Here is a 27,300-nt window from a genome sequence, read left to right as displayed (position 1 = left end):
CCAATTGCGAGCCAGGCCTAATCACCCAAGATCAGTGCCCGACCTCACTAATGCCCTTGTGGCTAAAGCAATGTTCCAACATCTAGTGGAAACCCTTCCCAGAAGAGTGGAGGTTGTTATAGCAGCAATGGCGGGATCAACTCCATATTAATGCCCATGATTTTTCCTCTGACACCGACTGGTATAGAGGTCCTGGATGGCAGGAAGCTTGGCCCCAGTGATGTACTGGGCCGTTCGCACTACCCTCTATAGTGCCTTGCGGTCGGAGGCCGAGCAGTTGCCATACCAGGCAGTGATGCAACCAGTCAGGATGCTCTCGATGGTGCAGCTGTAGAACCTTTTGAGGATCTGAGGACCCATGTCAAATCTTTTCAGTTTCCTGAGGGGGAATAGGTCTTGTCGTGCCCTCTTCACGACTGTCTTGGTGTGCTTGGACCATGTTAGTTTGTTGGTGATGTGGACACCAAGGAACTTGAAGCTCTCGTCCTGCTCCACTACAGCCCCAACGATGAGAATGGTGGCGTGCTCGGTCCTCTTTTTCCTGTAGTCCACAATCATCTCCTTTGTCTTAATCACTTTGAGGGAGAGGTTGTTGTCCTGACACCACACGGCCAGGTTTCTGACCTCCTCCCTTATAGGCTGTCTCATCGTTGTCGGTGATCAGGCCTACCACCGTTGTGTCATTAGCAAACTTAATGATGGTGTTGGAGTTGTGCCTGGCCGTGCAGTGATGAGTGAACAGGGAGTACAGGAGGGGAATGAGCATGAACCCCTGAGGGGCCCCTGTGTTGAGGATCAATGTGGCGGAGGTGTTGTTACCTACCCTTACCACCTGAGGGCGGCCCGTCTGGAAGTCCAGGATCAAGTTGCAAAGGGAGGTGTTTAGTCTCAGGGTCCATAGCTTATTGATGAGCTTTGACGGCACTATGGTGTTGAACGCTGAGCTGTAGTCAATGAATAGCATTCTCACATAGGTGTTCCTTCTGTCCAGGTGGGAAAGGGCAGTGTGGAGTGCAATTGAGATTGCATCCTCTGTGGATCTGTTGGGGGGACATGCAAATTGGAGTGGTCTAGGGTTTCTGGTATAATGGTATTGATGTGAGCTATGATTAGCCTTTCAAAGCACTTCATGGCTACAGACGTGAGTGCTACAGGTTGGTAGTCATTTAGGCAGGTTACCTTAGTGTTTTTGGGCACAAGGACTATGGTGGTCTGCTTAAAACATGTTGGAATTACAGACTCAGATAGGGAGAGGTGGAAAATGTCAGTGAAGACACTTTCCAGTTGGTCAGCGCATGCTCGCAGTACACGCCTTAGTAATCAGTCTGCGGCCTTGTGAATGTTGACATGTTTAAAGGTCTTACTCACATCGGCTGCGCAGAGCGTGATCACACAGTCTTCCAGAACAGCTGGTGCTCTCATGCATGGTTCAGTGTTATTTGCCTCGAAGCGAGCATAGAAGTAGTTTAGCTCATCTGGCAGCTCTCGGCTGTGCTTCCCTTTGTAGCCTGTAATGGTTTGCAAACCCTGCCACATCCGACGAGCGTGAGATCGGTTGTAGTACGATTCGATCTTAGTCCTGTATTGATGCTTTGCCTGTTTGATGGTTCGTCGGAGAGCATAGCGGGATTTCTTATAAGCGTCCGGGTTAGAGTCCCGCTCCTTGAAAGCGGCAGCTCTAGCCGTTAGCTCAGTGAGGATGTTGCCTGTAATCCATGGCTTCTGGTTGGGTTATGTACGTACGGTCATTTTGGGGACAACATCATCGATACACTTATTGATGAAGCCAATGACTGATGTGGTGTACTCCTCAATGCCATCGGAGGAATCCCGGAACATACTCCAGTCTGTTCTTGCAAAACAGTCCTGTAGCTTAGCATCTGCTTCATCTGACCACTCTTTTATTGTCACTGGTGCTTCCTGCTTTAATGTTTGCTTGTAAGCAGGAATCAGGAGGATAGAATTATGGTCAGATTTGCCAAATGGAGGGCGAGGGAGAGCTTTGTATGCGTCTCTGTGTGTGGAGTATAGGTGGTCCAGAGTTTTTTCCCCTCTGGTTGCACATTTAACATGCTGATAGAAATTTGGTAAAACGGATTTAAGTTTCCCTGCATTAAAGTCCCCGGCTAATAGGAGCACCACCTCTGGGTGAGCGTGTTCTTGTTTGCTTAAGGCGGAATACAAATCATGCAATGCAGTCTTAGTGCCAGCCTTAGTCTGTGGTGGTATGTAAACAGCTACGAAAAATACAGATGAAAACTTTCTAGGTAGACAGTGTGGTCTACAGCTTATCATGAGATACTCTACCTCAGGCGAGCAATAGCTCAACACCTCCTTAAATATCATGCACCAGCTGTTATTTACAAAAATACATAGTTCGCCGCCCCTTATCTTCACCAGACGCCACTGTTCTATCCTGCCGGTACAGCGTATAACCAGTATGTTGATAGTGTTTACAGTTTTGAATGTCCCGTTGGTAGTTTAATCTTCCGCATAGGTCATCTATTTTATTTTCCAAAGATTGCACGTTTGCTAGCAGAATGGAAGAAAGTGGGGGTTAATTCGATCGCTTACAAATTCTCAGAAGGCAGCCCGACCTTTGGCCCCTTTTTCTCTGCCTTCTCTTCACGCAAATCACGGGGATCAGGGCCTGTTCCCGGGAGAGCAGTATATCATTCTCGTCGGGCTCGTCAGACTCGTTAAATGAAAAAAAGGTTTCTGCCAGTCTGTGGTGAGTAATCGCAGTCCTGATGTCCAGAAGTTATTTTCGGTCATAAGAGACGGTAGCTCCAACATTATGTACAAAATAAGTAAAAAAATAAGTATTAACAATGCAAGGAAACAAACAAAAAACAATTGGTTGGGGACGCGTAAAATGTCAGCCTTCTTCTCCGGCGCCATCTTAATATGCCTTCTGAACACAAATGCATCTTTTGTAAATGATGTCTGAGTGTTGGAGTGTGCCCCTGACTATCCATACATTTTTAAAACAAGAAAATGATGCCACCTGCTTTGCGTAATAGAAGGAATTTGAAATGATTTATACTTTTATGTTTGATACTTAAGTATATTTTAGCAATTACATTTACTTTTGATACTTAAATATATTTAGAACCAAATACTTTTAGACTTTTACTCAAGTAGTATTTTACTGGGTGACTTTTACTTTTACTTGAGTAACTTTCTATTAAGGTATCTATACTTTTACTTAGTATGGCAATTGGGTACTTTTTCCACCACTGCTCTGAGACCATGTTGTTCAATTATGTAGTTAAAGTTTCCAATGCAGCCATCCATTTGAACCTGAGGAGCTGAGTTCATCCTCGCTGCGGATAATGCATCGAGGAGCATGTGTCTGTTTGTTTTCTGTCAATGAGCCTGAGGTTTCTGTGTATCCATTTCTCTCGTCTTGGTTTCTCTACATGTTCGTGCATCCAGTGATCAACATCAGCATCTTTGAGTGTTTGTTTGTGTGTTTGGCCCATGACTGGTATGGCGGTTGACTTCTTATCCCTCTCCCTCTCTCTTCTCCCTCCAGATGGAAAGCTCTACTCCGCAACAGTAACAGATTTCCTAGCGATTGATGCAGTCATTTATCGTAGCCTTGGAGATAGCCCAACTTTGCGCACTGTCAAACATGACTCCAAGTGTCTCAAAGGTGAGGAGAGCCATCGGATATATAGACCTGAGGGTTGAAAGAGGTGATAACATGGACAATGAATGACGGGTTGGAAAACAAATCAGAGTTAGAGTGAAAGGGGGGTGATTTGATGGATGATTTGCTATTGCAACACACTTTATTTGATGCTGTCACTCTCACAACCAGTCCCATAGCAGTTATGTACTCAGGAAATTGGCTGCCCCTGGAAACGAAAAGAACATGACCAGGTTGTCCAAACTGAATGGGGAGATCCCTCATTCCCCCCAACATGTAAATAGCCCCCTAAATAGAGATGATGGATTGAGCTACTCCCTGTGCTGTGCCTGGGCTGTGCCTCACTGCACACTGTGATTGATACTTTAGGTATTGGGTGTAAAATGGGGTGTCTGATCTGTTTTGTGATGATATGCCTTCTTTTTTTTTACAGAGCCGTATTTTGTACAGGCAGTTAACTACGGTGACTTCATCTACTTCTTCTATCGAGAAATTGCCATGGAGTACAACACAATGGGAAAGGTAAGCTGATTGGGGTTGTCTGTCCCTTTTCAGGAGAGCTTTGGGAAGTAAACAGGAAGTGGGTGTATCAAGTATCTGGAAGGGCGTTCAGCAAGACCAAAATGGTCAACCTTTTTCGATACAGAAAAAACATTTGCAGGATGTAGGCCTAAAAATAGTTGAAAAACATGTTAATGCCGCCTGGAAAGTCATTTTGAAGTCTAAATATATTCTCTGACTTGCATGTCCGTGCTACTGTTTGACCTGTTGCTCACTCGTGCTGTTTCCTCAAAGGGTTTCGAAGTTTTACTTCGAAATGAGACAGACAGACAGGAAAAGAGAGGAAAGGAAAATTACTTTATTCTTCATTCAAGGTTTTAGACCAGAGGGATATGAAACATGTTTCGATTATTTCTTTCATTTCAGTTTGCATGGAGAAGGTTTAATTGGGTACCTACAAGGAAATTATATAATTATATAAACATTATGTATTTTTGATTAAATGGAGGCGGAGGGGGTGTATTCACCCAATTTCGACTGACGTGTTGTACTGCACATGAATACCAAGTGAAATTCTCTGGTTATTTTTGAAAGGGATATCAATATAACGAAGCATGTGGAGTAGTGCGCAAAGTGGTTTGGTTGATCATTTGCGGTAGAGGAATGGCACTTTCTGATTGATTAACTGGAGTTTCTTTTGACAATCTGAAATGTAAGAAGTTCCACAGTCATTAGTGCTGTTGTATATTTATGCATGATTCATATTTACAAGACCATGGCTCTGGTCTAAGAGATCTGCCTAGTTATGGAGACCGAATAGTAATAAGCTGTACCTTCTGTGAGTGAGCTGGTTGGGGAATAAGGAGAACAGCCACACCACAGTTGTGTGGTGTAAATGTCAGCAAAACATAGGAGTTGATTATTGACTTCAGGAACCAGAGGAGGGAACATGCCCCGATCCACATCAACGGGACTGCAGTGGAGTGAGTCAGCAGTTTTAAGGTCCTCGGTGTCCACATCACCGAGGACTTGTCGTGGACCACTCTGGTCAAGACGGCTGAAGAAATTGAGCATGCCACCCCGGGTCCTCTCTAAATACTACTGCTGCACCATCAACAGCGTCCTGACCGGTTGCATCACGGCCTAGTACGGGAGCACAAGGCCCTCACTGGAACCGTGCTCCCACCTATCCAAACGGTGCCTGAGGAAGGCCCGCAGGATCATCAAGGACCCCACACACCCCAGCCACGAGCTGTTCTCTCACTTACCATCGGGCAGACGGTATCAGAGCATGAGGTCTGATACCAACAGGCTCAGAGACAGTTTCTATCTACAAGCCATCAGACTTCTGAACACTTGAACTGGACTGACCACCTGCTCTGATTCTCACATTCCATAGCACATGTGCACTCACTGCACAATTTAAAACTTGCCCCCAATCCCCCCTTCCCCAAAACACGTGTAAATGTTGGACTATAAATTGTCCCTTCCTGTATTATGCTTATGCTAAAATGTTTATTCTATTCTACTGAGCCATTTACTTTATGTTCATTTTCTTATCTTTTCTTATTTCTTGATGTTGTCGCATTGTCGACAGGAACCTGCAAGTAAGCATTTTGTTCGGACGGTGTATGCCATGTGTATCCCGTACATAAGACTACTAAAACGTAAAAACTTGAAACTGGGTGTGTCTGAAATATCCACTGAGTGTGTGTGCGTTGTGCAGGTGGTGTTCCCCCGTGTGGCCAGGGTGTGTAAGAGCGACCGGGGCGGCTCCCAGAGAGTTCTGGAGAAACAGTGGACGTCCTTCCTGAAGACCCGTCTCAACTGCTCCATCCCGGGAGACTCCCACTTCTACTTCAACATCCTGCAGGCCGTCACCGACGTCATCCACATCAACGGACGCGACGTTGTCATGGCAACCTTCTCCACACCTTACAACAGGTACGAGGAAATCAATTTCCCAGGCCACCCCAGCGCGTAATTCACTGTCACAATAGTTGCATGCCCTTTGGTCAGGTGCGTAATGTAATTCCTGCATTATTCATATTGAGAATGTAGAATCGTTTAAGTGTGAGTTTTTATCTAAATTGAAATTACAAAGGAGCAGTAGAGCTGCTACATATTGTAATTCCCATTTTATGGTGGTTTTTAGGCAATAAGACAATTGCTTGTGACAATGCAATTGAGCATGGTTAATGGGCATTAAAAGTCAATGAAGCGGCTTGGAATTTCTATAAGCGAATTTGATCCGGGCATGAATCGCAGTTAGTGAGCGAAATGAGAGGGAACAGATTTTGACTGGAGGTAGCATTCAGGATTTATTAGCCATTCATTTAACCAAGTTCCTTGGCAGCATGGCTTGCCTCTCGCTCTGTACATAGCCAACGCTGGCTGATTACTAAGATTTACAGCCTTGGCCACGAGGTTAACAGAATAACAGCTCAGTAACCGCCACAATCCTGTCCTTGTACATGCTGTCTCTTAATGCCAAGGCAGCTGAAATGCCCATAAGAAATGACTGGGAAATAGTGATTCAGAGCTATGCTATGCGCAGTTTGCACAGTGGAGTCCTATCAATCGGACTGATTTTTTTTTTTTTGTGGGGGTGGGATGTATATACAGCATTCCTGGGTCGGCTGTCTGCGCCTATGACATGGCTGAGGTGGCCAATGCGTTCATGGGACGTTTCAAAGAGCAGAAGTCCCCTGATTCCACCTGGACACCTGTTCCTGAGGACAAAGTTCCAAAACCAAGGTATGCCCCCCTCTCCCACACACAAACAAAGCCACACCCGCAGCATGAAAGAAGCTCGCTATCAGCAAACAAAGCATGAGATCATATTCCAGATGGCTGCCTGATAAATCTCCATCTCTGTGTTCCTAATTACCCGGCAAAGAGCAGCTCTTTTTCTCTAAAAACCGAGATCTGTGGAGGGGGATCGTAAGTGGTGTATATCCCCGTATGGCTGATGATGCGGAGAGCAACAGGATACCACCCCTGGTGATTAGCATAAAATGATGTGTTTGTGTAAAACAAGGTCAGGTGTTAATGAGATCTGAAATCTACATCTTGTTTATTCAATATCATTTCTGTCAACGTTATCAGCAGACAAACAGAAGGGAGTTTTCACAATGTTGCCCAGGTTTTTTTTACTGTCTCTTCTGCAGCAGCAGCAGCAGCAGCAGCAGACATGCCGTGTGTCATCGTCTCCCTGACTGATCTGCCTCTCGTGCTCTCTTTATGTACTGTAGACCTTATTACAATCTGCAGTGTCTACCATGGAAAAGAGATTGAATCGGGCCGTTTCAATGTGGATAACTTGGTGGATTCTTTAGCCTGGGTGTACCGTAGTACTCGTAAAAACTTTTTATGGCTGTCGAGAGGTGAGATGTCTTTGAACGGATCTCCTATCAAAGGCAGCTTCACTTTTACAGGGCCCCTCTCCTCTGCTCCTCTGTCCTTATAAAGAGATCAAATGGCCGCTCTCGGACTCTCTCTTGTTTGATTCCCTGCTGCTTTCATCCACTTCAGGCCCGGGTGCTGTGCTGGCTCTTCGTCCTTAGAGAAGTACAAGGTGTCCAACGAGTTCCCTGACGACACCCTGAACTTCATCAAGCAGCACCCTCTCATGGATGAAGCTGTTCCCTCTATCGCTAACAGGCCCTGGTTTCTCAAGACCATGGTGCGGTGAGTATAGCATCACTAGCTAGGATGGTACGCTAGCTAGCTTGCTAGATAGGTCTGGGTTATGGGTGGATTTCATCAACATCATGCATGCATTATGCATTACTATTTGTAATAACCGGTGGAATCTTTACATAAATAGATCGTAGTAACATTTGTGATTTAAATGGCAGGGCACATAGCAAAGTGTTATGTTACATGCAATGTCAGCAGTTAAAAGCATTATACAAGTCTAAAGCAGTCACTTTTATGAGGGCATATGGTGGAGAGGCGGTTTTAGTACCTATGTCACAGCCTCTGTGTGTAGTGTGACTCTGACACAGGAAGTCAACTGCAAACTGACTTTGTAATAGGACTTTATCTCGTCTATTCCCCAAAGGGACATCTCTGAATTCAAGCTTTTGTTACAAATTGGAGTCGACTATCAAATCCTATCAACTATGAAAACCTATTCCGTTCCCCGGTGTACAGTATGCTCCAGCATCTAGCCAGTCACAATCTGTAGATTGTCCCTCTTAAGATGTCCCATTATGGGACAAAATCATGGGCATAGTTCTTGAGGTTGTTGTTATTCTTAATAGGACAGAACCATATCATACTTGCTGTTATTGTTTATGGTACAAAACCATGGGCATAGTGAACGCAGACATTCAATGTCATTTCAAACCAAACAGGCTCGAGTGGGAGAGAAGGCCTCTTCTCATTAATTTGATTGTGATGTGCGCATTTACTCCGGGTAATGTAAAATCATCCTGTGCTCTCATTCCAGCGTTCAGGCATGGCACATGTTTTATATCTTGTGACCCTGTGTAAAGGAGAGATGTCTTTAAACAGCCAGATGGAGAGGATGAGGGGGTCCTTAAATTACTGAATAATGTCTTTAATAATTTCCATCTCACTGAATGAATAGCTATGAAAATGTATTTGCGTATGGATCTGCAAATTATACATCCTCACGATAACACTAGGAGCTCCATGGTCTAAATGTAATTGGATATTCCTCTAGATAACACTCAGTGGAGTTCAGCCCCAAAAATTAAATCAGGAAATTCATAAATGTGTTATTCCCGGCATTTCATATCCCTTCCAGATACCGGCTCACCCGGATCTCCGTGGACAACGCTGCGGGACCCTATCGGAATCACACTGTCGTTTTCCTGGGCTCGGAGAAGGGGATCATTCTGAAATTCCTGGCCAAGACGAACAGCGGTTTGCTGAATGACAGTCTCTTTCTGGAGGAGCTCAACGTGTATAACCCGGAGAAGTGTGTATTCCATTACCCAGCCATGCTACCTAAACCAGCAGCACTACCCCAGCCCACCACATGGCTACTCTATCATTTAAAGCCTTTCATCAGGTTACACTGCACTGACCACAGCTCTTAAATTAAAGAGCTGGCCCTGGAGCTTCAGTAACGGGGGCTCAGACCGCAAAGCTTTACTCTTACAAATGCAGGATGATTAAAGAAAACAGAGAGGGACTGTGTTAGTCTTTAAAGCCAGACTGAGATCTCTCCTTAATACATTATGAAGGGGCTTTTAGAATATTTGGAATGGAAGTAAATGAGGGAAAAATCTGCCTGGGCCTTGCCAATGCAAATATTTACATGACAGGCCTGATGATGGGGTAGAGTCAGTGAGCGGGGATGAGAGGCAGGGCTTTCAAGGTGACGGGCGTTTGTTATCCAACATTGTAGCGGCACGTGACATGGGTGGGTGTGGAATAAAGTACGAGCCCCCTCTTTCCCTCTCCCCCCTGTCTTCATAGCATGGGCAGAGCAGTCTCTGGCCCGCAACCATCTGGCCTGAGTGGATAGCGCAAGTGACTTGCTGGGTTGGATCAGGATCTGGGTTTGCCCACCATGCATTACATAGTGTAGATGGACTATAAGCTCTAATTGAGGGCTCTAATGCAGGGCTGGAGGTAAATCCCTCCTCTGGGGTAGATGGATGCTCTGCATAGGGGGATTAGCGTGGGGCTCTCTTATACCCCGCAGACAAAGATGCTTGGGTGGGGCTTTGAGCTCCTATCAACAAAGACTGGAGCTGTTTTAAGTGCTCTGTTAGTGTTGACAACTCATGCCATCCATCTGTCTGTCTGTCTCTCTCTCTGCCTTGTCGCTAACTCTAACTCCCCATCCAGGTGCAGCATCGATGGTGTGGACGACAAACGTATCGTCAGCATGCAGATCGACAACCAGGGCCACTCTCTGTTTGTGGCCTTCACCTCCTGTGTGGTCAAGGTGCCACTCTCTCGCTGTGAGAGGCATGGCAAATGCAAGAAGTAGGTTTAGAAATAAAACCCTGCATCCATCCATTCTCTTAGATTCAGGGCTTTTGTAATGCATTTGTAATGTCATAACTAATCAGTCATCAGGAAAGTAAAAGAAAGGCTGTTAAGATACACGCTGTGATGAGAGCTGTGTGTGTCTGTGGTGTGTTTCCTCCAGATCATGTATTGCCTCCAGGGATCCCTACTGCGGCTGGGTGTCCGAAGGAGCATGCAGACAGGTGGTGCTCGACCCAAAGTACGTTCCTGCTCATTCTCACTATCATACTATCGATTTCATGTACAGTAGTCATAATACGATCTGTGCCATGTGATGACTGGTGACCTCAATGACTTCACTCTATCTATACAGTTGCAGTTTCTATGATTAGTCACATTTTTGTGGTGCTCTATATTTTCTTCTAGCTGAAATGGCCATTGGAAAGGCTGATGGAAGGAAAGGGATATTTGCTCTGGCACTGAGGCTGGGACTGGGACTGGGTCATGGGTTTGCGAGGAGGGGGTTGATGGTCACCATAATTTGTAGCTATATTTATGACACAGAACTAGATGCATTTTGAACAAACAGCATATGAGGTTTCTGTGGGTGGAAACCAATTTTACAGATGAAGTCATAATAAAGGAACAGCTTTTGATGTTAAATGAATTTAATCCCATCCAAATGATTGGTCTCGCATGCTACATTACGATATCCTATTATTATTTCTAAAGCCTGGGCCTCTCGACTGTTCTGATTGAGTTTCCACTTTGGAAATTGAGTAGACAGAGGCATTAGGAGGTTAGATGACCTCACTTTTTACTGTACAATATTTCTAAGTGAGTGAGTGGGGTTTCGAGAGCTATTATCTGTTGGTTTTGTGGCGAGCTATTGATAGCATTTGGACGGACACGTCCCAGTGTTTAACAAAAGGCCTTAATACCAACAGGTCCTGGAGAGAGAGACTCTCTCTCTCTCTCTCTCTCTCTCTCTCTCTCTCTCTCTCTCTCTCTCTCTCTCTCTCTCTCTCTCTCTCTCTCTCTCTCTCTCTCTCGCTCTCTCTCGCTCTCTCACTCTCTCGCTCTCTCTCGCTCTCTCGCTCTCTCTCTCCCCTCTCGCTCTCTTTCCCCTCTCGCTCTCTTTCCCCTCTCGCTCTCTCTCCCCTCTCGCTCTCTCTCCCCTCTCGCTCTCTCTCCCCTCTCGCTCTCTCTCCCCTCTCGCTCTCTTTCCCCTCTCGCTCTCTCTCCCCTCTCGCTCTCCCCTCTTTCTTACCCCCAATCTCACACTTTCTCTCTCTCTTTCCCCCTCTCTCTTTCTCTCTCTCTCGCTCTCACTCTATCTTTCTCCCTCTCCACATCCATCTGGACTTGGGGGATGATTTGCCAGCTCTTTCATGTCAAGATGCCTCTTTTAATGTCTGAAAACAGATTGGTCCCTCGTCACCTGCATATTCCCCCTGACCAGCTTGCATGTGATGTGGTTCTGCTGTTGACTACTCCTCCCCATGCTAACACCTGTACTATAGTATAATAACAGGTTCCCACTTGCACCTCCCTCTTGCGTATTCCCTGAGAAAGCCAATGCTAGATAAATCGAGATCAGATTAAAAACTATGCAGCATGTGTCTGGAAAGGTTTTAAGGTTTTGTTCATGCATCTAGCGAGTCTGGTTCGTGACTATGTGTCTATGATAGACAAATCAGATTAGCAGATTAGGAGATACCAAGAGATGGATTTTGTTGTGCATTTCTTCTTTCTGCATTTCAGACAAAATTATTTGATTAAGATCCTTCTTCTGGTTTGAAGCCTTGTAGACTGGCCTGTGTAGAGCATGATCCACGTTCTGATTGTGAGCAGTGATTTACGGAGTGTGGGCTGTCATCCGTGATTGTAATCTCTCTGACAAGTTGGCCGCTCTGTTTCACTGCATGGTTGGTGGTCCTTCAGGAAAGTCAAAGAGCATGGCTGGGAGAAAATGGCATCTCTTTCACGAGAGCTTCCACTGCCCTAGTGTCCACCTTCCTTCCTCCTCATTGGCCTGGCCCCTGGTCCCGATGCGTGTGATTAGATGATTGGACCGTAGACCTATATCGATAGTGATGGTAGACAGTACGGTTGTCCTCCTGGCTGATTGTGCCTGTGCTCATCCTGTGTGAGTCCAGATCTGTCCAGGCCTGCGCTCAGTATTTTACCATGATGTCTCTGTTAATTATGCAGATCGGCCTTCGAGCAGGACGTGGAGCATGGCAACACAGATGGACTGGGAGACTGCCAAAGTAAGCAGGCCTCTTCCCTCTGTTGATCTGGGCTCAATGTGCCTCTGTCCTACAGGATAGGGACAGGTCTTTCACCCCACCACAAGCAGCAGAAAACACACACACACACACACACACACACACACACACACACACACACACACACACACACACACACACACACACACACACACACACACACACACACACACACACACACACACACACACACACACACACACACACACACACACACACACACACACAGCTCCATGCCTAGTTAAATAAAGGTTAAATAAAATAGAAAATACATCACTAAAGAGGCTTACACAACAATTGTTTGTATAGACTAGAGTAGAACACATAGCTCTGTGTTAGTTTCTGGTTAATACCAATTAATTAGCAGAAAATAAGAAAACAAACACTTCACAATCCTTTAACCAGAGAAGCACTATAGATCACAATGGATGAGAATGCCTATCTTCAGTTACGATCTTCAATTACTTTAAAGAGGTGAATGAAAAGCTATTGAATGATCATGCCAATGTATCATTCATCTTGCAGCTTTAGCTTTTGCTCTTTGAAAACATTAACACATCTTTCCTTTGACTTTTCAGATACGTTTGTGGCCCTCAACGGTAAGTAACCACACTAAATGAACAAGATGATACCTACCCTCAACCTTATTTATTTTCAGCCCTTCACTTCTATCAATTCTTTGCTCTCGCCGAAATGAAGCCCTGCCCACTATTTCACAGGTGACTAAACGAACTGAGCTTTAATTGAATTCATTCCCTTTTCTTTCTGTAGATGTTCAGTCCAGTCCTCATGGTCATGAAAGGGCTCGCTATGGTCAGTTTACTTTTGTTTTCCCCCAGTCTGTTTTAACGTGTAGTACTGTAGCTTCTAGCGCCCTCCCTAAATCCACTCCCTAGTGTTCAGAGTCCAGACCTTCTCTCCCCTCCACCCTCTTCCTGCCCTGGCCTGCTCTGCTGTGAAAGATCCCTAGACTGCAATGCAATAGTATTGATTTGTCCTGACTTTTTATTCCCTAATTGGATGGATCTTGTTGTTAATAGAAAAGGCCTCCGAGGTTCACTGTGGTTGACTAGACTCATCAGGGCACATGGGAAAAGATGGAGGGTTGTTGACAAAGGCTAACATAGGAAGCGGCGACATTTTTCATACAAACCCACAGCCGTGCTGCACAATACCACTAGTTTAGGCTGCAGCATGAATACACACGCAGACGGACTGCACAATTAAATTCCACACTTACACCCATCGAGTGTGTTTATGCTTGATTCTTGGTGCTGGTTGATCGAAACCATTTCCCCCCGCAGGCTTATGAAGAAAAATGATAAACAGTCTTGGTTAGCCTGCAGCGATGTCACAGTCTTCCATTGCACCTCACACATCACACTTGAGCTGTACAAGATTCACACTCCCATAAGGAATGACAAGAATAGCAATTATTTGAAGTCATTCCAGAAATACCCCCCACACTCCTTATTTTCTACCCCCTGTGTTTCTCCCCAATTTCCCCCATTTCTTCCTGTCAGATTTCGGGTCAAATACAAAGCGTTTGCTATTTCAATGCAGCAGTAGTGTGTTTATTCTCCCCAAGGTCTGACTGTGTTTTTGAGGCAGTCAAACCCAAGCATTTCAGGTTCCGACACAGACTGTTGATATAATATTTAAATGCAACTGCAAATGCCTCCCCAGACAAGCCACTGCCTCTAATTAATTTATAAAAAAGATATCTGCACAAGTCGGCAGTTTAGGATTTTCTTTTCCAAGGAGCTGATCCTCCTACTCCGTATGTGTGTCATCAGCCTGAATTGCACTTCCCCTGGCCGTAGAAAATGAATTATAAAATAGTCCTGTCACGCTAATCTCTCAGCCCACGGTGCATTGTTAAATAAATCATTTTAATGATTGCCACACGGAGGCTGCGGGGCTGTTGTGCATGGAAGACCAACAGCAACAATCCCGGCCCCCTACCACCGCTCCCCCTCCCCCACCAGCCTCTCTATCCACAACCACCACTCATGAGAAAGCGTTTTGAAATGGTTTACTGTGAGCTGGCCTGATTAACATACGAGCTGTTGATTACAGTATGGCCGCTCACCGCCTGGGAGTAGCCTCAAATTATTGCTCTAAACAGGAGAGACGTGGGGATGGTAATGTGATAATGTGATTTATATGGTTTTATTGTCAGAGGAGCCACCAAAATATACAGACTGGAACTTAAGGCGGAGGTAGAACGAATATTGATATTGATACAGCATAGAAAAATAACGGAGTATGGTAGGGTCTAGTTTTAGTCCTGTTTTAACTGTGGCCAGCGATAAGCCAGCAGTGCAGGGTGTCATTAAGGAGTGTAATCAGAAGGGTAATTTAGGTTAGAGGACATTAATATCTTACCCCTCATGATTAATTTGGTCTTGAAGTTGAGCTTTTTCAAAGCGCTCTACTAAATATAGCTGATAGATTGACATTGAAATGTAACGGGTAGAGGAGAGCCTGGGACGTGAAGAGAAGGGAGGATTGTTAGGGAGGTATTGGGCTTTTTCTTGGTCTTCATATCAAAGGTATGCTTCCCTGAGGTGATTGTGAGAGGTGGTTCAGTTCTTGCCAGCGGCAGCATGACATGTGAGTGAGGAAAGGAAAGTTTCTCCCCTCCTCAGAGACTCTCTATCTCTCCCTTCCTGCAAGGTCACAGCTCCCTGGAGATACAGGGTCCAGTAATCAGTTGTCCAGGGTCGCCTCACTAGGCAGGCAGGCACACTGTCTTGTAGCTTCGCACAGCCCATCTGCTCCTCGAGTGTGTGTGTGTGCGTATGTGTGCGTATGTACATCTGTGTGAGAGAGAGAGTGTGAGGAGAGTTAACATGTGTTGTGTCCGGCAGGCCATCCCACTCTCCCATTCCCCACCACGGCCCATCCCCCTGCAGGAGGACCACTGGGTCGGGGCGGCATGGTGGAGCAGGCGGACACCCCCATGCCCTCAGATAACAGGGACCCCTATATGGCAGTGCCCTCTCAGACCCAGCAGGATGCCAATGGTAAGCCTTGGAATAGAAAAGTCAATTTCTCCTGTGGCAGGGATGAGATTTACTGTGTCTGCTTCCAGCTGACTAGCCCGGAACTGAAACAGTGTCAGGAGAGAACAAATTGCCACGCCCCGGAGAGAGAGATTTATTAAACAAAGACTCTAATGTCCCTGAGGAGATGTAATACACAGACCATTACGCTTCAGGAAAAAAAGGAAGATTTCACTGTATTTATTTCCCCAAGAAGATGGCCCCAGTTTTATCTTGTGCAGGGACATGACATTGAATGCCCTTTCTTGCTGTCTTAACATCCCAGCTGGCTCAAGGTCACTTTAAACCCAGACACATAAAGATGCCGGGAGAAAACACAGCCATGATTACACTGGCATGATCAATGTCATGTACCGTAATAGAGCAGGAAAACCATTAGAAGTTCCATTACACCAAATGTAATGTCTCATTGGTACATTACCTGAGTCATCTTATTAGATGAGTGGTTACCATGAGTAGATATTGATCATCAATAAGGATGATTAGAGGTGACCGGTGGCCTCATAGATATCCACAAAACACACACGCACCAATGAGGAGTACAGCTAGAGGACTGTGTGTTAGGGTGAGGTCATCAGGGAGGAGGAGTCTATCTCTCTCTCTCTCTCTGGTACGTGGCAGTGTGTGAGGTCTCTGGGGTTGTACTGTAGGGATGGGTCACAATTCTCCACCCTTCTCCTGAAGTGAGCACTTCCCATCACAGATTTAAAAGCATTGGTGAAAATATTGACTGGAGGGAGTTTCCTCCATTGTCATTGTCACCATCCATGATGGAAATTGTGAGATAAGACTGGAAGGGTGGAGAATGGTGATGCAGTCTAGGTGAAGCTCAGTGAGCTAGCCGTCTCTCTCCTGTCGCTTTCCTCTCTGGAAGCTGGAAGCAGACACCTGTAGGCAGACCAGACAGACACAATGGTGGCAGAGAATACGGCATGGTGTTGCTACCCTCGTTGCTGTTACCTGGGTCCTGGCTGGCCCCGTCCATCATGGCAACCGAGTTAACAGCAACAAGGGCTCACATTCAAACTCAAGCTTCTCACAGTATTTCTTTCTATTTTCTTTTCAACGTCACTTTTGCAGCTTGTCTCTGTATTATCAGTTCAGTTTCAGCTCTAGCTGGGTTTTTTTTGCTATGAAAGTGAGCTCTGATGATATTGTCTGTTTTGGTTCTGTGACTGTTTGCATGGCTTGGTTTTTAAACTCTGGCTTGACTATTTATGTTCTTGCTTGGATTACTTTGATGTATTAAGCTCCGTTTTGCCTTCATGCAGCTTAAACCATCGCTGCATGGCAATTGAGCACCACTTTCGACAGTACTCATCTCCTTATGTCCTTATCCCTCTTTCCCATGTGCAGGTGCACTTCTCTTCTCATTCCTAGCTCCAGGTGCCAAATGTACTGTGAAAACATAGTGCTGAGTGCCAATCTAACACATTAAGGTTATAGGGTATGACAGCCACTGTCTCAAAGCATAACCATAGAGTCATCAAACCTCCATCTTAGCCAAATGAACATGAATACATACATACAGGGAAATCTGAATTCTTCATCACCAGATGTTTTGAACTAAATGTAGTTGCATTGACATTAATTAAACAAATTAAACTATAAATATTGCAGATGTAATAACTGCCCAAATTCTGAGCCCCCAGATTAATCCTTGCTTGCAATTAAAATGATATAAAATTCCAACTTTCTATTTTGAAGCTCACTCATTTGTGGGATCTGTTAATGAATATTACAGTACCAATATGTATTAGGGCAACACATTGGAATGATTAGAATGGTAAAATAATGAGTATCCGCACTGTGGATATTTAATAGTTCACCCTCTGCCAGAAAAGAGCACCAATGTTGCTTGGTTTGCTGTCCCAGTACATTTGCACCGTTGTGTCTGGGCTCATCTATCCGTGTGATATCCCACCTCTCCCTCCCGCGACCCTCCCTCCCCCCCCTACCTCTCCCCGCACCACCATCTGCTACCATTGTGAACAGTCTCCCTTCCACAAGACCTTTCATCTGTCGAGATGGAATGTTCCAAGGCTGTACCTTATGTAGTGTAAATGTATTACTAACCATATTTATAGAACATCCTACCCTCTGCCAACTGAAGTCATATCTATCTATATCTATCGATCGATCTATCTATCTATCTATCCCCTGCCCCGTCTGAGGCAACGAGTCCCGTCCTCCCCATCTCTCCCTTTTCTGCCCCGCCAACCTGTGGCCATCTCTGTGTGTCTCCAATTTATGGGTTCATTACAAAAGCTATCCAGACAGGGCGAGGGGAAGGTGGGAAGGGAGGGAGGGAGGGAGGAATTCTCTCCCGTCGCTCTGTGGCCTTGGTCGTCTGTTGCACATGTAACAGTATAACTTTAAACCGTCCCCTCGCCCCGACACGGGCGCGAACCAGGGACCTTCTGCACACATCAACGGTCGCCCACGAAGCATCGTTACCCATCACTCCACAAAGGCCGCGGCCCTTGCAGAGCAAGGTGCAACACTACTTCTAGGTTTCAGAGCAAGTGACGTAACTGATTGAAACGCTACTAGCGCGTACCCGCTAACTAGCTAGCCATTTCACATCCGTTACACTCACCCCCCTTTCAACCTCCTCCTTTTCCGCAGCAACCAGTGATCCGGGTCAACAGCATCAATGTAACAGTATAACTTTATGGCGTCCCCTCACCCCGACCCGGGCGCGAACCAGGGACTCTCTGCACACATCAACAACGGTCGCCCACGAAGCATCGTTACCCATCGCTCCACAAAGGCCACGGCCCTTGCAGAGCAAGGTGCAACACTACTTCTAGGTTTCAGAGCAAGTGACGTAACTGATTGAAACGCTACTAGCGCGTACCCGCTAACTAGCTAGCCATTTCACATCCGTTACACACAGTCACTGTTCTAATCCCTCCATGGATACATATTTTGAGTTGTATTGTTTAACCCCATGAAGTTACACAGGAACATCATTGGATATGTTTAGACAGGCAGCCCAATTCTGATGTTTTTTCACTACCTTCAGTGTTGGTATTTTACACTTGGAGTAGACAGACAGTTAGCAAGTTGCATCTAGATCGGTTATTTTCAGCTTCAGTTGACTGGCACCTGTGTACCAAGGAGAGTGGCATGATAGGGGCACAACCTTGGAGTGGTGCCAATTACTGTGCCAAGATGTCATTTCAGTTTGAACACTCACCATTATCAGGCTGGAAAGTCTACTAGGAAACTCTGAATAAAGGGAATAATAGAAATGAGGTCCTCACTGCTCAGCGATCTAATTTCCTGTATTGTAATGTCTAAGTAACATAATTACTCAGGAAGCCTCTGATTGTATATACTGCAATGTAATATTTAGGTGAACTGGGAGAAACAATGATATGCCATCTCCTATTGAGTCTATTTACAGTACGAGTCAAAGTTTGGACACACCTACTTATTCAAGGGTTTTTCTATATTTTATTTATTTTCTACATGTTAGAATAATAGTGAAGATATCAAAATTATGAAATAACACATATTGAATCATGTAGTAACCAAAAAAGTGTTAAATAAATCTAAATATATTTGAGATTTTAGATTTTTCAAAGTAGCCACCCTTCGCCTTGATGACAGCTTTGCAAATTCTTGGCATTCTCTCAACCAGCTTCATGAGGTGGAATGCATTTCAATTAGCAGGTTACCTGGAATGCATTTCAATTAGCAGGTGTGCCCTGTTAAAAGTTAATTTGTGGAATTTCTTTCCTTCTTAATGTGTTTCTTGCAAATCCGTTGTGTTGTGACAAAGTAGGGGTGGTATATAGAAGATAGCCTTATTTGGTAAAAGACCTAGTCCATATTATGGCAAGAACAGCTCAAATAAGCAAAGAGAAACAACAGTCGATCATTACTGTAAGACATTTCTTCAAGTGCAGTTGCAAAAACCATCTAGCGCTATGATGAAACTGGCTCTCATGAGGACCGCCACAGGAAAGAAAGACCCAGAGTTACCTCTGCTGTAGAGGATAAGTTCATTAGAGTTTACCAGCCTCAGAAATTGCAGCCCAAATAAATGCTTGGACCAAGAAACACAAGCAATGGACATTAGACCGGTGGAAATCTATCCTTTGGTCTGATGAGTCCACCTTTGAGATTTTTGGTTCCAACCGCCATGTCTTTGTGAGGCGCACAGTAGGTGAACGGATGATCTCCACATGTGTAGTTCCCACCGTGAAGCATGGAGGAGGAGGTGTGATGGTGTGGGGGTGCTTTTCTGGTGATGCAGTCTGTGATTTATTTACAATTCAAGGCACACTTAACCAGCATGGCTACCACAGCATTCTGCAGTGATACACCATCCCATCTGGTTTGTGCTTAGTGGGACTATCATTTGTTTTTCAACAGGACAATGACCCAACACACCTCCAGGCTGTGTAAGGGCTATTTGATCAATAAGGAGAGTGATGGAGTGCTGCATCAGATGATCTGTTCTCCACAATCACCTGACAACCCAATTGAGATGGTTTGGGATGAGTTGGACTGCAGAGTGAAGGAAAGCAGCCAACAAGTGCTCAGCATATGTGGGAACTCCTTCAAGACTGTTGGAAATGCATTCCAGGTGAAGCTGTTTGAGCGAAGAGTGTGCAAAGATGTCATCAAGGCAAAGGGTGTCTACTTTGAAGAATCTAAAATCTAAAATATATTTTGATTTGTTTAACACATTTTTGGTTACTGCATGATTCCATATGTGTTATTTCATGGTTTTGATGTTTTCCCTATTATTCTACAATGTAGAAAATAGTAAAAATCAAGAAAAACCCTTGAATGAGTAGGTGTGTCCAAACTTTTGACTGGTGCTATATATTTCATTTCTTTAGACTTCTCAGAAATATTGGTTGCAGAAGTCTGAAAAAATAATCTGACATGTTACTTTTACTTTTGCGCACTTCCGCCTTTTATGCCAGGCTTCAAGTCACGGGTTTCCTTTCTCCCAATTAGCTTGCATTATGTTGCCCCGCTAGGTTGTCCTTTTCCTTTGCGTCAGAGACCACATACAGTACAGTGCCTCTGCATCCTCTTTGTCTTTTTCTAAGGTGGTCTTACATTTAAACCCAAGTCGCTCTCTTTAAATTATACACCGTAAATTGCACTGCAATTAAATTAATGAATCATTTCCGCAGCATACGTTTGATCTGAATAGATCTTCACATGCTTAGCTTGAGCACAATGTTCTTCATCATAAATCGGTGGTCTTTCAGTTGTAATTGTTTGACAAAATTAGTCGTTATAGGTGCATAGGTGCATGTAGCCATGACTCCAAGCCTGATGTGAAAAGATCTGATGTGATTGGTCAAAAGACCAATTAGTGGAAGAAATATATAAAAATTGGGCTGCCTGTGTAAACGGAGCCAACAGAGAAGGATACATGCCCATTCAACTAGAGCACATGTGTCAAACTCAAGGCCCATTCAATGCGGCCCGCTAGGGGTTAAAACAATAATAATTGGGACTAAAACCAAATGGAAACTGAAGAAATTTGATTGGACTTACATCTCTTCACTCTTTCCAGGTTGCTAAGAATCTCCGAAACGAAAGCTGGATAGTCAGGGAGCATCGATTATAAAAAATAAAAAAAATTATAGATTACAATTTTTTTGCTAATTTTGACAGCAAAGAAATGTAAAGAATTTTCAGTGTGGCCCTCCGGACCTCTGTGAAGACCGAATACTGCTCACGGGCAAAATTAGTTTGACACCCCTGAAATAGAGAGATAGCCTTTCCGAGCCTCCGACTAAAGAGTTACATAAACATATATTGTGTAGCTTAGCAGAGAGAATATGTAAATACAGTCATATTTGACTGTCTATAGGTGTACAGTAATTGTGTATGAATTCAGTGAAGTATCCAATATGCCCATATGACCATAACAACTCCTATCATGAATCGGTTTATGGTCAAGTGTTCCCTCTTACATTGGCTCTTGGTGGACAAAGCATGTCTTGAGGGTATGCTTGGATGTCGAAAGGGTCTGTACATTGGTATCCTCGGCCGAGTACCCAACAACCGGAACTTCCGGTTTTCAGAGGATAATGGAAAGAGAGCCTGTGGCACAACTTTCACTTTTGGACGTTAACAAGGCGAGGTGAATTCTTCATCTTAACTCCTCCTCCACATTTACTGGATTGGTTGAACAGTGCAGAAGAGAACCTCGCCCAACAGTTTTTTTTTTTCTTCTCATCAAGACCAGTATGTAGGAGATCTAGTTTCAGATGTTTCTTTTTTGCCTGTTACAGTGCTTTCAGAAAGTATTTACATTCCGTAACTTTTTCAAAATGTTGTTGAATTCACCTTTCAGCAGGACAATAACCTAAAACACAAGTGAATGTTCCTGAGTGGCCGAGTTACAGTTTTGACTTAAAATATACTTCAAAATCGATAGCGAGACCTGAAAATGGTTGTCTAGCAATGATTAACAAACAATTTGACAGAGCTTGAAGTATTTTGAAAAGAATAATGGGCAAATGTTGTACAATCCAGGTGTGGAAAGCTCTTAGAGACTTACCCAGAAGGTTAGGCAGCAATGGTAGTGGCAACAAACAATGACAGACAAAATTGTTGCTTGTTTCATAAAATCAGCTAATTAGTATAGGTCCATTTCCTAATAAACATCTCTGGACATATACCCCTAATAAATACAATAATCAATCCCTAAAATATACAATCACAATATGATACACAATAGGCATGAAAAAACCATATCATGCTATCCAAAGGAATTTCCTTCTCACTCATGTCATACGACTCACTTTTGAGACATGCTACTATTAAGCCATTTTTTCAGTGAGAACTTCAAACTGCCTTTGGAGGTCATACGTTTCAAATTCTTGGATGACTACTCCAAAGAATAGTAGCTGAGTACAAAAAGGTTTCTTTCCCCATACCACTAATACATCTTAAAAGAAACAACGTCAGTTTCACTCCTTCTAGTGGAATAGTTATGGTTATCCCGGGCCAAGTTACATACAGTGCATTTGGAAAGTATTCAGACCCCTTGACTTTTTCCACATTTTGTTACGTTACAGCCTTATTCTAAAATGTATTCAATTTTTTTTTCTCATCAATCTACACACAATACCCCATAATGACAAAGCAAAAACAGGTTTTTAGAAATGTTTGCAAATGTATAAAAACTGAAATATTACATTTACATAAGTATTCAGACCCTTTACACAGTACTTTGTTGAAGCACCTTTGGCAGCGATTACAGCCAACAGTCTTCTTGGGTAGGACGCTACAAGCTTGACAACCTGTATTTGGGGAGTTTCTCCCAGTCTTCTCTGCAGATCCTCTCAAGCTCTGTCAGGTTGGATGGGGAGCGTCGCTGCACAGCTATTTTCAGATCTCTCCAGAGATGTTCGATCGGGTTCAAGTCCGGGCTCTGGCTGGGCCACTCAAGGCCACTCCTGCATTGTCTTGGCTGTGTGTTTAGGTTTGTTGTCCTGTTGGAAGGTGAATCTTCGCCCCAGTCTGAGGTCCTGAGCACTCTGGAGCAGGTTTTCATCAATGATCTCTCTGTACTTTGCTCCGTTCATCTTTGACATCCTGACTAGTCTCCCAGTCCCTGCCACCAAAAAACTTCCTCACAGCATGATGCTGCCACCACCATGCTTCACTGTAGGGATAGTGCCAGGTTTCCTCCAGACTTGACGCTTGGCATTCAGGCCAAAGAGTTCAATCTTGGTTTCATCAGACCAGAGAATCTTGTTTCTCATGGTCTGAGAGTCCTTTAGGTGCCTTTTGGCAAACTCCAAGCAGGCTATTATATGCCTTTTACTGAGGAGGGGCTTTTATCTGGCCACTCTACCATAACGGCCTGATTGGTGGAGTGCTGCAGAGATGGTTGTCCTTCTGGAAGGTTCTCCCATCTCCACAGAGGAACTCTGGAGCTCTGTTAGAGGGACCATTGGGATCTTGGTCCCGCGGCCAGCTCTAGGAAGAGTGTGGTGGTTCCGGACTGTGGCCCGTCGTTGGAGGTTCCGGACTGTGAAACGTCGCCGGAAGCTCTGGACTGGGAACTGTCGCCTGAAGCTCTGGACTGGGAACTGTCGCCGGAAGCTCTGGACTGTGGAGACCCACTGGGGGCTTGATGCGCGGGAACGGTACCGGTGGCACCGGGCTGATGACCCGCACCTCAGGACGAGTGCGGAGAGGAGGCACAGGACGTACTGGACTGTGGAGGCGTACTGGAGGTCTAGAGCGCAGAGCTGGCACAACCCAATCAGGGACAGTTGTCTATCGTTGTCTCTGATTGGGAATCATACTTAGGCAGCCTTTTTCCCACCTGTGTTTTGTGGGTAGTTTTTTTCTGTATAGTTTATGCACCTTACAGAACTGTTTCGGTTTTCCCTCTTGTTTATTTTGTTAGAGTGTTTTGTGATCAAATAAAAACCATGAACACTTACCACGCTGCGCTTTGGTCCGATCCTCATTATGACGAGAGCCGTGACAGCACTGTTGATTTCCCACAAAGACAAAAATGTGTTTGACAAAGCCCTCAATGCTGAACTTATGAATGTCAGTAAATGGTTATATGACAATAATCTGTCACTCCACCTTGGAAAAACAGAGTCCATCTTGAACGTGTCCAAAGTGAAACTGAGATTAGCCCTTTACTTTAAAGTGGTAATAGGTGACATAGAGTCACGGCAAAAGACTAAGTTAATTATCTTGAATGTGTGCTAGATAACCATCTGACAGAGGAGAGCGTTGCACAAAAAAGTTCTCTCCAAAATGAACCCTAAAATGTGGTTTCTGGCAAGAACCTCCACATTTCTGGATAAGAATCAAATGGTGGCATAGGCAGGGGCTCTTGTTCAGCGCCACTTTGAGTATGCATGCTCTTCCTGTTACAATAATTCCCCCAAGATAAATAAAAATCAACTGTAGAAATATCAGAACAAATTAGTCTTCTAGCAATACCCCATAAGGCCAGCATCCTGGAGTCACCTCTTCACTGTTGACGTTGAGACTGGTGTTTTGCGGGGACTATTTAATGAAGCTGCCAGTTGTGGACTTGTGAGTCGTCTGTTTCTCAAACCAGACACTCAAATGTACTTGTCCTCTTGCTCAGTTGTGCATCGGGGCCTCCCACTCCTCTTTCTATTCTGGTTAGAGCCAGTTTGACTGATCTGTGAAGGGAGTAGTACACAGCGTTGTACAGGATCTTCAGTTTCTTGGCAATTTCTCACATGGAATAGCTGTCATTTCTCAGAACAAGAATAGACTGACGAGTTACAGAAGAAAGTTATTTGTTTCTGGCCATTTTGAGCCTGTAATCGAACCCACAAATGCTGATGCTCCAGATACTCAACGAGTCTAAAGAAGGCCAGTTTTATTGGTTCTTTAATCAGAACAACAGTTTTCAGCTGTGCTAACATAATTGCAAAAGGGTGTTCTAATGATCAATTTAGCCTTTTAAAATGATAAACTTGAATTAGCTAACACAACGTGCAATTGGAACACAGGAGTGATGGTTGCTGATAATGGGCCTCTATAAAGATCAGTCGTTTCCAGCTACAATAGTCATTTACAACATTAACAATGACTACACCGCGTTTCTGATCAATTTGATGTTATTTTAATGGACAAAAATGTGCTTTTCTTTCAAAAACATGGACATTTCTAAGTGACCCCAAACTTTTGAACGGTAGTGTATCTGCATAAAGGAAAAGGTCACATGTACAGGCAGATTTCAGATAATTTACAGTAGAAAGAAAAGTGGACCCAGCACACTCCCCGCAGTTCAAGGTTTTTTGCTTAGACAGAGTCCCATCCAACATCCACTATCTATTTTCTTCCTTGCAGATAAGAGCTAACCCATTTCATGGCTAAGTTGTTAAAGCCCATGGCTCTTAGTTTGATTAACAGAATCTCATGATCCACTGTATCAAATGCCTTTTAAAGATCTAGCATAACCATACCACAAAATGTCCCTCCATGGAACGTGATTTCCTGATGCCAGCTTGGAGCTCATATATGGTAGTAGGTGATCTAAGGAACTATTCCTGTCAGTCTGCTCAAACATAATCTTTTCCATGACCTTCGATGAAATACACAGGATTGAGACAGGCCGATAGTTTCCATGATCCAACTTATTCCCTTTTTATATAGAGGAATGACCCTTACAAGTTTTAGTTGACTGGTTAAAATTCCTAGTTTAAAAGACAGATTTACAATGTGAGTTATGCAGGGGGTGATAATTACCTCAGCATCTCAGAAATCTGGCCGGAATGTTGTCAAGGTCAATTCCTTTGGAATGGTTAAGTTCTTTCAGCTTTTTTAGCACAGTTGACTCAGACACTTTTTCGATTAAAACTCAAAACTGCTAGACTTGACTCTCCCCATCCAGGCTGTATCACATCCTGCCGTGATTGGGAGTCCCATAGGGCGGCGCACAATTGGCCCAGCGGCGCCCGGGTTTGGCCGGGGTAGGCCATCATTGTAAATAAGAATTTGTTCTTAACTGACTTGCCTAGTTAAATAAAGGTTAAATATATATATTTTAAACAACAACCTGATTGACAAGGTAACTTGCTAAATAATGTGTTAGCTATAGTTGTGAAGTAGCTTTTCAGACTGTCTACAACCATGGTCTTGTCTGATGTAACCTTTCCTCCAACGTCCAGGCTAAGATTTCGAGCTTTGTTCTTTAATCTGGTAGTGTAACCTAACAGCTTCAGACACATCCATATTTTACTCGGATTGTTCCTGTTCTCACCTATTTTGTCATTAAAACAATATTTCTTGGCCTTCTCTATCATCCTGTTAGCCTCATTTCATAATTTATTATAGTCTATAAAAACGTAATCTGCCTTGGATTTCCTGAACTCCAGAAAGAGTTCATTTCTTAGCTTAATTGCCTTTAAAATGTTATTGTTTAGCCATGGTTCTGTTCTTTGTTTAATTCAAAAAATGTTTATCCGGAGCCAGCTTGTCAACAGCATCTAAAAACAATTATTTAAAATTGCCCCAGGCATTTTCCACCTCATTGCATTTCAATACAGTAAACCAGTCCAATTTGCTCAAACAATTAACAAAAGCATCTGCACTATAGTTCTTCATAGACCACATTTGTATTGAGCTATGACAATTAAAAAACTTTTTCTGAACCTTCCTACTACAAAAAATGATGGAATGATCACGGAGCCCATAGTTTACATCCCCACTGTTTGATATCCTTGATCTATCCGACACCAACACAAGGTCAATGATGGTTTGGGTAGAAGGGCAGACCCTGGTGGGCTCATTAATCAGCTGGTGTAAGTCAAACAGATTAAAACAATTCTTAAAAGCTTTCAAAGTAACATTGTCCTTTTTAAGCATGTCTGTATTAAAATCACCAGTAACAATAACCTCTGATTTACCAAAATCTGTACAGTTGGAGCAAGTCTCCTCCAACAATTCATAAAACTGGTCTTGTAGTCTGTAACAGGTTCTGACTATAATGGGTTTGCATTTTGGTAATAGAATGTCCAGCAACACAGCTTCAGTCTCATCATGACTTAAATCTAATTCTGTAGTTGAACCCAATATCTGATCTTACATAAGTTTTAGTTAACACCCCCGCTTTTGCGATCGCGGTCTATTCTAATTACTATATAATTTTTATCTTCAATCTCAGCGTTTTTTATCGAACCATCTGGCCATGTTTCAGTAAAGCAAAGCACTCCCAACTTACAGTTACTGGAGAGTAGGCGAATTTCCTTGATCTTGGGAGGTTAGTACATTGGTAATGCCTGAGTTGGGTGGTGAGATAATAGCATTAACTAGTTTTTGCTGATTCATCCAT

General features: G+C 44.0%; 1 protein-coding gene across 4 annotated transcripts in view; it reads left to right on the top strand.

Annotated features, from left to right (window-relative positions):
- Positions 1-27,300, top strand: part of LOC139545798 (semaphorin-6A-like) — a 93,707-nt gene that overhangs the window by 57,572 nt on the left and 8,835 nt on the right. Inside the window, exons 8-19 of one of the 4 annotated variants that reach the window (XM_071353979.1) lie at positions 3,539-3,658; positions 4,089-4,177; positions 5,883-6,100; positions 6,782-6,913; positions 7,691-7,846; positions 8,934-9,107; positions 9,986-10,126; positions 10,293-10,370; positions 12,326-12,384; positions 12,981-13,001; positions 13,174-13,215; positions 15,276-15,431. In XM_071353979.1, the coding sequence (XP_071210080.1) occupies positions 3,539-3,658; positions 4,089-4,177; positions 5,883-6,100; positions 6,782-6,913; positions 7,691-7,846; positions 8,934-9,107; positions 9,986-10,126; positions 10,293-10,370; positions 12,326-12,384; positions 12,981-13,001; positions 13,174-13,215; positions 15,276-15,431 (1,386 nt within the window). The remainder of the gene's footprint in view (positions 1-3,538; positions 3,659-4,088; positions 4,178-5,882; positions 6,101-6,781; positions 6,914-7,690; positions 7,847-8,933; positions 9,108-9,985; positions 10,127-10,292; positions 10,371-12,325; positions 12,385-12,980; positions 13,002-13,173; positions 13,216-15,275; positions 15,432-27,300) is intronic. The other 3 variants (XM_071353980.1, XM_071353981.1, XM_071353982.1) reach the window with 3 other exon arrangements.

This window comes from Salvelinus alpinus, chromosome 19 (assembly GCF_045679555.1).
Source record: "Salvelinus alpinus chromosome 19, SLU_Salpinus.1, whole genome shotgun sequence".
NCBI lineage: Eukaryota > Metazoa > Chordata > Actinopteri > Salmoniformes > Salmonidae > Salvelinus > Salvelinus alpinus.
Note: the sequence above shows the minus strand (reverse complement) of the source record. Positions and strands in the feature narration are given on the sequence as shown.